Source organism: Mercenaria mercenaria, unplaced genomic scaffold (genome assembly GCF_021730395.1).
Source record: "Mercenaria mercenaria strain notata unplaced genomic scaffold, MADL_Memer_1 contig_1961, whole genome shotgun sequence".
Taxonomy (NCBI): Eukaryota; Metazoa; Mollusca; class Bivalvia; order Venerida; family Veneridae; genus Mercenaria; species Mercenaria mercenaria.
Genome location: NW_026459984.1, coordinates 56984 through 67533, shown reverse-complemented (window position 1 = coordinate 67533; position 10550 = coordinate 56984). Strand labels below are relative to the sequence as shown.

General features: G+C 33.7%; 1 protein-coding gene across 1 annotated transcript in view; it reads right to left on the bottom strand.

The window, feature by feature from the left end:
• Positions 1-899: 899 nt before the first annotated feature.
• Positions 900-10550, bottom strand: part of LOC128552032 (SCO-spondin-like) — a gene marked incomplete at both ends in the record, with an annotated part of 64380 nt that continues 54729 nt past the window's right edge. The window contains 3 exon segments of the mRNA XM_053533030.1: positions 900-968; positions 4897-4982; positions 7978-8148. Coding sequence (XP_053389005.1) covers positions 900-968; positions 4897-4982; positions 7978-8148 — 326 coding nt within the window.

Genomic DNA, 10550 nt, shown 5'->3' with positions numbered 1-10550 from the left:
AGTCATTTGATTATCTATGTTAGGAATATGGTAGGGTAATATCAATATTTTCTGACGCATTGCCCTTTGAACTGAAAACAATGGATTTGCAAATCGATTTTAAACAAAATACGATCAACATACCGAAACATAGTATATATATCAAAATACGATAGACGTACCAAAATATCACAGACATATCAAAAGTGATACGCGCATCAGAATACGATAGACAATCCAAAATATGAAAAAGATGCCAAAATATGATGGACATTCAAAATTATGATAGACATACCAAAATATAGTAGACATTCCAAATACTACAGAATTATTGTAAGCGTGTTCGGTACACTTTACAAATGTAGCATCATATTTTTCCTCCAACGTTTGTGACTACTGTTTTACACGTCACATGTTTGTTTATCCAGATGAAGGTACGAAACGCTTTGATGAACTATAATATTTATTTTACGTGTCCAAGATTACAGAATATGATAGATATTCCAAAATAGGATATGCATACCAAGACAAGATAGACATACGGAAACTAATGGACATACCAGAACTGATAGGCATACCAAAATATGATAAACATTCTGAAATACCAAATACCATATATGATAGACATTCCAAAGCCTGATAGACGTACCAAAATATCACAGACATATTTTATATATGATATACATACCAAAACGGATTTTTATACCGGAACTGATAGGCATATCAAAACAGTCCAAAATATGATAGACATAGCAAAGTATGAAAGACATACCAAAATATGATAGACTTATCAAAATATGATAGACTTACCAAATCTGAGGCATACCAAATACCAAATACAGGTTATGAAATATAATTCTCAAATAGTCAAATACATTTAAAAATTGATATGTTATATGTTTTGAATATGCAGTAGTTACCGATATTTTAGTACAACCATGACTACCGCTTCCACCCATTCCTGTTGTCGCAAATTGATTGAAGCATGCCTGGAATGGGATATATGTATGATGCAATGAAAATTGTTTGTTTTTCTTTTGTTGGGTTTAACGTCTCACCGGTACAATTCAGGTCATATAACAACATTCCAGCTTTGATGATGGAGGGAGACGGGCGGGCACGTGGGTAGAACCACCGACCTTCCGTAAGTGTGCTGGATGGCTTTCCCACATGTAGAATTCAACGCCCCGAGGGAGGCTTGAACCCACATCGGTGAGGGGCAAGTGATTTGAAGTCAGCAACCTTAACCACTCGGCCACGGAGGCCGCTTCAATGGAAATTAAATGAAGTACTCCTGAAACGGGATATACGCATTATTCAATGCAAATTGACTGAAACATGTCTTGAATGAGATACGAGTATTGTTTCAATAAAAATAGACTGAAACATGTCAGGAATGAAACATAGGCATTTTGATATTTATACAGTGGAGATGGGACCTAACCAAATAGATTGAAGGGAACGACTCTATATTGACCAATAAACAGAAGCAATCATAAACAGTGGTCGGATGTGAAAGAAAAGCTAACTAAGTCCTTTTGCCAACAGCTGATCAGGCAGACAAAATATGACCTGCACCCGTTTAAAACTCTTTGTATTCAATATACAACATGTACAATTTTTTTTATAGTTTAATTGACAGTTATTTGTTGTGCTCCGGTGCTAGGAAGTTCAGCAGTGCATCGAAATTAAAAGATGAACTCCATACAAAAAATTCAAGACTTTGATAAATTTTGCCTGAGATATTTTATTTTTGCCTCTTTAGCTACTAGTAAACTTTTTTTGTACTCAATAATGAAAACTTGGTTAACACAAAACTTGATATAAAAATGTAAAATGTACATCCAACAATGAGAAATTACAAAAAAATATAGGTATCACGTATGTGTAACAACATAAGTTTACTATTGTTATTTACATCATTCTAATTATTGATTTTGAAAGTTTTTCTGATGCTCTACTCATTTTGAAGCATTTCTTTGACTGTTCAGGAGTAAATTGCTGCAAAAAGAGTAAGAAAGGCTCACTGTCATCAAATATAATGTTAACATTTTATGGTAATGAATCCATAATGGCGATGTACACGCGTAAACCGATGTGAAGATGGACAATGGATTAGCGATAAAAAAGAGGGATCTTCTCAAAGTTCTTGCATACAATTTCGGACACTTGAATATTAGGTCACGTTTTCATTTCTTTCATTGTTTTAGCTCACATATGATTACCCTGTGTCCGTCCGATCATCGACCGTCGGTCGCCATCATCAATTGTCGTGTCAAGTCTCTAGAGGTCACAATTTTCTCCTATTTCTTTAATGAAAATTGATCAGAAAGTTTTTAAAGTTCTAAATGACAGTAAGAAAAAGAGATCGATACTGGATTATTTGATGACAAAAAAAAAAAAACAACAAGAAGCTAGGCTGGATTATCTGACCACATTGTCACAATGTACTTTATGCAAATCTAACACAAGCAGTTTAACAGGCTCAGCTGTGTTAGAAAACCTGATAAATATGTCACTCCACTGAAAACACTTATAAACACACTTGAAAATTTGTTAGAATGTTTCTCTTTAAGAAATCCAGGTTAAGTTCGAAAGTGCTCCATATGGACTCAAAAAATAGGTCGATGTGCAACTAATTTTGAAACCTTTTTAACACACTAAAGGCTACCGTGATTTCTACATTAGAAAATTAGTTAATTTACATTAACCTGATTTATACAATATAAATCAAGTTAAGAACTTCGTCATCTTGGATTTAGAAACTAGATCACAGAAAATCTTTTTCACTCTGTACTTCATGAAATCATATTAAAATATTTTCGTTTTCAAAGTTTGGTTAATTTCGAAAATAGTTCATGTAGGATCATGAATTATATCACAAATCAAAGATAAGCATTATTTAAACTCTAGAGGAAACATTTTCTTCTTTATTTACATTAAATCCAAGCAAAATATGTGCCTTGATAAACATATGAAAAATCTTAAATTGGATTATCTAGAGTCAAATACTATGACACTAAATCTATTGAGCGTTAGAATACGACAGTCCACATTTTGCATTTGATTTAGATGAAACCTGGACTGAATGTAAATCTTCATAAACTCTCGGACAAGTTTTCAAAAACGTCATTGAAGACATAAAATAAGTTCATTCGAACAAATCATAAAAACTTCTTTAACACGTATTTTCTACATTAAACTTAGTATTTTCTGTATAAATTCAACTTCAAATACGAAACTGGTTCATCTGGAAGCCAAATTGTAGAAAGAAACATTGTAGAGATTTAACCAGAGTTTGTTATCTGATTTGACCTACTGATCTATTTTTATGGCAGTAAACACACTTGAGTTAGAGTATAATGAAGACAAACATTATGACAAGCTTTGTGTAGTTCATGTTAAAGCTGTAGCATCTAGGATGTATACATATATTCATCTGACTAAGTGACTGGCGTAGATTTTACAACAATGACCCACTAACGAAAATATATATACCAGGTTTCAGGTTTATAAACCAAGTAGAAAATCAAGCCTTTTTGGTGTTTACATGTTTTTGTATGATGTAGTAGTGACCTAGTAACCTAGTATTTATCCAAGATGATCCAGTTCCTAAAGTATCATACATTTTGTAAATACTCTGATCAGGTTTTGTGTAGATGAAGTCAAAATGTGAAATCTGGAAATCTTATAAACAATCATAGAGACTCAATGTGTTCTAGTTGAAAATATTGTCTTAAAAATTTTAAATGTTTTCTAGGAATTGACCTAATTTACCCAAGATAATTCAGTATCTAACTTGTCCGAGATTATATTTGGGAAAACATTCAGTGTAAACAGGTCAGTTGTTCACGGTAGCAGACGGCGACAACGGATTTAAGGCAGTCACAATACCACCACATTGAACTACAAGATCAACGAAAGTAACGAATCGACAATGCAATAATCCGAGTTGTTTAAAAACCAACGTTGAGAAACACGTCCATTTTTGTCACTTATCCGCTGTTAATCTTCACATTGCGTGTACATCTCTATTAACATTCTTCAGTTTTCGTGTAATTATGTATTTGTAAGCATTTCGGCATCACTTAGACGTAACTATAACTTAACGAACTCGTTGCTTTCTGTTGATAAGAAAAATTCTAAAATAGCGATTGGAGAATTCGGAAGATGTTTTAGTTAATGTTGCAAATAATATGAACGGGTAACTTAAGAAATTCACATCAATTTACAACTTGAAAAATAATTTTCGTTCAGGGTTTTCATTTACAATTATATCAACAACTATCATCAGCATTGCGTGCATTATTGATAGTAAAATGTTGTAAAGGTTTGTTTACATTATTACATTATTTTTTTTAAATATTTAGACACTTGGCGAGTCTTGAATTTTGAATTTACTAAAAACAAAAGAAAGTTCAGTAAAGACCCTTTCAAAATGTTTGAAATAGACTAAACTTACACAATCTTCTACTGAATTTATGTACCTGTGGATACTTTTGATATTGGCTATAATTGGGGAAACCTCAAAATCCCAAAAGTACCCCAAATCAATGGAAAAATCTGTGAATACAGGAGTTATCCATTTTGCTCCATATATATCTAGAAGGTCATTTTTAAATATCAACTATTTGTGTTTTTACATGGTAGAGGAGAAAAAGCATAAATATCTTTTGTAAATTTGTGCACATAGCTTAATATGTAAAGACGAATTCGAATGTTTAAGATACCATCTCTATATATAGATGTATTTGGTGATAAGAAAACTTAAAATGATAATAAGGGAGCTACCAGAAACCTAGCTCTCAAGAACACACATCAGGACGAAATGATAATAATGGAGTGTGTTGAGTATAAATTGTATTAAAAAGTAGTTTTCATATCAAATCTATCAAAACATACTACAAATTAACGTACGTGACCGCTGGGACATTGTACAGTTGTCCCATTCTCACAAAGACTCGACGCTGGACCATGTTCACAGCTATAACAGACTAGAGAATCTACAAAAAAAATGTCCAATATGAAATTCGTTGAATTTGGTAATCGAATTGTAACACTCGCACATATTTAGCTTTACCTTATCCTATGACTGTATCACTTACCATCTTTAATGAATGTTTTGCCGCCATAAACGCAGTAGCCAGTGGCAACACTTTCTGACTACGAAACCAGGATCATGAACTCGATCCCTTCCACTAGTCCACCTAAAATTACTTATATTCGGATAAAGGACCCGTGCTGTTTTACATCTGACACACATAAGAACCAGGAAAGCTTTTGGAATTGGAGCGGCTTCTCCTGTCTTTTCTGGAGGAGATGTGTTTTTTAGTTACCTTTAACGACTATGAATAAGCATAACACACGCACATAAATGCAATTCCTATTGCTGGAAGAGACTGAGAGATTTCAGTCAGAGGCAACTAGTTAGCAATGATAACAAGAGGACTATGATCGACCTAGTTTCACAATTTTAGTCAGCCGTTTAGAGGATAGAATTTTCAAAGTTTTCCGTACAAACAAACAGGAAAAACTAGACTTGCCCCGCATTGATGTTTTGGTTTTGACAAACGAAGATGGGTTAAACAGCAGTAGAATGTCACCGTCAGGAACGTTTCTGTATTTTTTGTTTCAAAAACGGACCAGTGGATATAGAGGTGATTGCATTAGCTCTGATAACCATGTCGTTGACAAGTTCACAAAGTATAACAATCTTGGTAGATGATCACATAAGAAACATTTTGGTGAAATGATTTCAAAATTGGATCAACCGTTTAGGTGGAAACTACTTTAGAGATTGTTATACTTTTAGATTTGGTTGCTATTTTACTTGATAATTTAAAAAAAGAACAACTTAGGCTAAGCGTCATCTTAAAACATTTTTGTGTCAGTATTTTAAAATCGGATAGGCAGTCTCTATGGTTGCTTTTATACCAAACGGTAATTTCAACAATTCTAGTAAAAGGTTACCTAAGGTACGTTTGTAAGGAAGCATTTAAATAGCGAGCCAGCAGTTACTAAGAAGGTGCCCCTGTGGTCTAGAAGTAACACGCTTGACTCTCAATCAATTTGGATTTCTATCAAGGCACTGTAGATTTCTCATCTAAATTAAGAGGTTAGTATTAGCTGCTTCAAAGGTAAAATTTCGCATGTATCGGTGCTATACACTGGACACGTTAAAAAATAAGATGGCAAAAAGAGTCAATTCAGTCTGACATGTCTTATTTAAAAGATCTCTCTCTCTCTCTCTCTCTCTCTCTCATCTGGGAGTTTTACTTTGCTTTTTTACTCTTGTCAAATGGTTTTGTGCCTAATAGTAGAGGATAAATTGGAAACCTAATAGGCTGCCTTTGTATGAAAGTAAACTTTAAACGTGTTTATCATGAAAAGGATGCAAACTAAATCTGGCATAATATATTACCGCATGGTACTACGATTTCCTTTCATGGTCCTGGGGTGTTTTTTGGTGATCATTTTTCAAATATGATTTGCGGCGAACAAGTAGCTGAGAAGTACCCGAGAATAGTTTGCTGCAAACTTCCCGTGAAATACTAAAAGAATGCCAATACGATGTTATTTATTTATACCACTGTGGTATTTGTGCTCATAATTTTTATTCACAGGTTTATAAAAAAAGGTTGGAAATAAAGCGTTTGGATGTGAAACCATATACAAAACTTGTTTTCTTTGGCCTGAGCACCCGTGTCCTTGAAATAAAAATAATGTTCCTGTCAAATAATCTTGATAAACTGGGGGGAAACAAGGAACAATGTTATTACCGTTCGTCAATTTTTTAATCGTTTTTATCGAACTTGACATGCGATAAAACAGTTTAAGAATGGAAACTAATACATTATCATACTTACATCATGGTCAAAGTATAAATATCGGGTACACAATCGATATTAATCGCAGTCAAATAAATCGATTGGTATTCCTTGTAGAACCCCTCCATTTATATCTCGACCGTGACGTATATCATGACAATGTACACTTTATAATCATACATTACAAGACGTATAAGAGGATTTTGAAATGTCTTATATATATGTGACCACGCTGAAGAATAAGAGCCCATATACTTACTCACTTATTCCTCCTGTTGTATACAGCATAAGCAAAAGGAAGGCTGTCCAATTTTCAACAATAATCGTGAATATTGAATCGCATGTAAATGACGATTTTGGGAAGAAAAAAAATCGAAATAGCTCGTGTGTAAAAATATTATTCTTGAAATTGGATTCTTGTTTACCAAATTGTTAAATGAGATGCAAAAATATGGTTAATGTCATGTTTGTAATAATGTGAAATAAAACTGACCGTTTAAACATATTGAATACATGCTTTTGGTAGTGTTCTTGATTTGTGTGCAACGGTTATAGATAATTAAAGCATGTTGACCGTTTCCAAGAACAATAGAGTGGTAATTAAATTGTATAGAAATCATAAAGTCATCATGTATGAAAACAATACATTTAGTCTTCACCAACAATCAAAGGGGCTTCTACAGACGTTAATACACAAAAAGCGTGTACAAATGTATTATTCCTATATTGATATCCCATATTCACATCGGTTTTATGCACCCTCGTGATGTCTTACCGCGCCGCCGCACCGCATAATGGAAGTACACCGTACATGTGCGTGATCGAACTTGGATGCTGACCTTAGCTATACTATAAGCTTTTGTAGAAACTTGCGACGAACACTTAATAAGAAAAAAAATAGTGTGAAGATTTTTAAATGAGACTTTTCAATTCCTTGCAAGAATTCGATTTAATTTGCACATAATTAAGTTGAATGTAAGACGGTAAATAGAAAGTTATGGTAGTCTGTTGTGAATGGATTTTCAGAAAGGATAACAAAATGTTAATTATTCGTTCATATTCAACAACATATGGAAGGTTTGTGTTAGACCGTTAAGAATAAATTGCACACGCTTGCATTCCAGATAAAAGTTTAAGGCACTAGTTTAATATACAAGCGACCCGTGCTAACCTTGACAAAGCTTTTCTTGACATGGTTTTGTTTCCGTATTGTTTCCGTCGCAGTAAAGTCTCGGGTCTGATGGAAGTGGGCTATTGCACGCCCTGTGACGGCTTTTTGTTCCGCTTCCGCACGTGACGTCACATGAGGACCACGACGTCCAGGATCCCCAGCTGCCAGGTGCTGAAAAGAAATCATCGTTTACAAAAGGAAAATACATTTAGTGTAGTTATATTCCGTTATAGCAGTGGTGTATACCAGACAGATGCTGGACAGACGAGATGTAAAAGAGAGCTGTTTATTTAGATAAAATAAATAACACAAGTACATATGTAAGCAACATTTTATGAAATTATTCACTTTTCACTTACTTTGTAAGAATTGATATGGGGATGGCTTTAGATTAATGTTTCTTTCAAGAAACCTATGTATAAATATCTGCCTGTATGACAGAAACATTTACAAAGGTATGCAGTTCAGTATGATTTCAACAGAATGTCCTGTTTGTCTGTTCAATTTGACAGCTACTAAAATATTTCAAAAATCTGAACTATAATTTTCTTTTCAAATGACTCAAAAGTCCCGAGAGCCTTTTTTTGAGCAAACAGACAAGAAATCAGTGGGGTTCAATTGGTTGGCTAAGCAAGTTGATCTTTGCTTGAAAATGAGGCCGTTTCTTTTGGCAAACTCTGATGGCAATTTTTAGGTTTTGTTTTAGCATCACACTTTAACTAATGACTGTAGATTTTGATATATTAAAATACTGAAACCTGCTGTAGAAGCACAGGTAAAGCTGAATCTCTCCATGTTTCGTCAATTCCCTTATCGCTAAAGTAGTTAGGTAATATCGAGAAAATTAGTCCTTTTCGTGTTATGGTTTCACAATATCAGTTTCAATTGGATGAAACAGCGGTTTGGAGTTGGGCAAATTTGGTTTGAGAAATGAGTTGAGTTTGGACATTTGTACGTTTGGACTGTTTGAGGTGTATATGCTCATATTATGAAATCTATATCGATCTCCATCTATATACCTATTGTCGTAATTTTATAACGATTTTAGATATTGTTTCCCCGTAGAGTATTTAATGTAGAGAACATCTGCTACTTTATTGGGTAAGCTACAGTCAGTGTTTATTACAACATATAGCTCAATAAATCTATAGGGTCTTAGGTCCCTAGTTGACAAGGCTATAACTAAACTTTATGTGTAGGATACCATAATTGGGACCAGCTTTCAGCATACTGAACTCGTATAAACAGAGTTGTTTTCATGTTTTCTGTGCCTTTTTTTCTGGAATATTTGAGGTTAAGAAGTCACAAATAAGTGAAAGAAAGAGAACTTATTATTTTATAACAATTGTCCTATATATATAAATATTCGTTCCAACAGAATTTCAGAGTAGATTGAAGATTTAAAATGGAGTTAAAGGTTTTCGTCTTGTAATAAAGAAACTTGTTCAATGGATCACACCAGGAAAATTAGTAGCACTGGTGGCAGCGTCGCGATGAGGACTTAAACACGTTTTCAAAAATACTTGGGATGTGACATTTTATTAACTTACATAAATTTCTGGCAAAAGCTTAATTGGTCTAAAACCTGCTAGTTTGCGGATAATAAATCAAAATGGGCCTGAAGAAGTAAATTGAGAAGGATTCTAGTACAGTTTTCGTAAACAGAAACTTTTGTAAGCAACGCAAAATGATAAGAACTAAAAAAAGTCTAACATGTTTTACTAACGAAAAAATATTATCAAATTAGCACTGTCTTTTGAATGTTGTGTTATAGGTATTAAAAAGGTGCCAACTTATACAAGGTTTTTAAAACTGATTACGTTTCATATACAAACAGTTTTCTTCTAACAAAATTACAAGTACTAATGCGATTTCAAGACTGATTGTCTTCTTAATCAGTTTACGACCTTGTAAACTGGAATCATACGATTAAATGTCTGACCCCTGCTGCTACAACGAAGTCAGAATAACATTGGAGCACTGTCAAAATCTAGGCCTTTAAAACAAAACCCACAGATTTCAGATCGAAAACATTTAGTGCTAGCAGCTCGTTAAGGGCAAATCAGTCTGTTTGAGTTGGTACGTCATATAGATGAATTGTTAGAAAATTACCGAGATTAATATAGAATTAGAGACAACTATAAGAACTGTCAACCAACAGAAACGGTGTTTTAGTCTGAAAACTCCATAAATAACCGGCATTGTCGTTTTGATGTAACACTGTTAAACTAAAATGTTAGGGTGGATTTCCCGGAAGCACAGAGCACACCAAACACAGCCATAGAGTCATACATCGCAAAGTAGGACCGCAACAAAAGAAACTAAAGTGGAATGATATAGCAGACGGGTTGTTTTAAAAATCCAATAACAAGCGCATTTTGATTGTATGCAACATAAAAGCATATATGTCAAACAAACAACAGATTAAAACCAAAAATAAAATTATATTACAGAATGAAAATGTTTTGATCTCTAGTCAGTTAGAAGTTTGTAACGAATTAAATTTTCTTATGTAAATATAGCTATATCATTGGGATAAATGATAATACACCTATTGATGATCAGCATCCTAG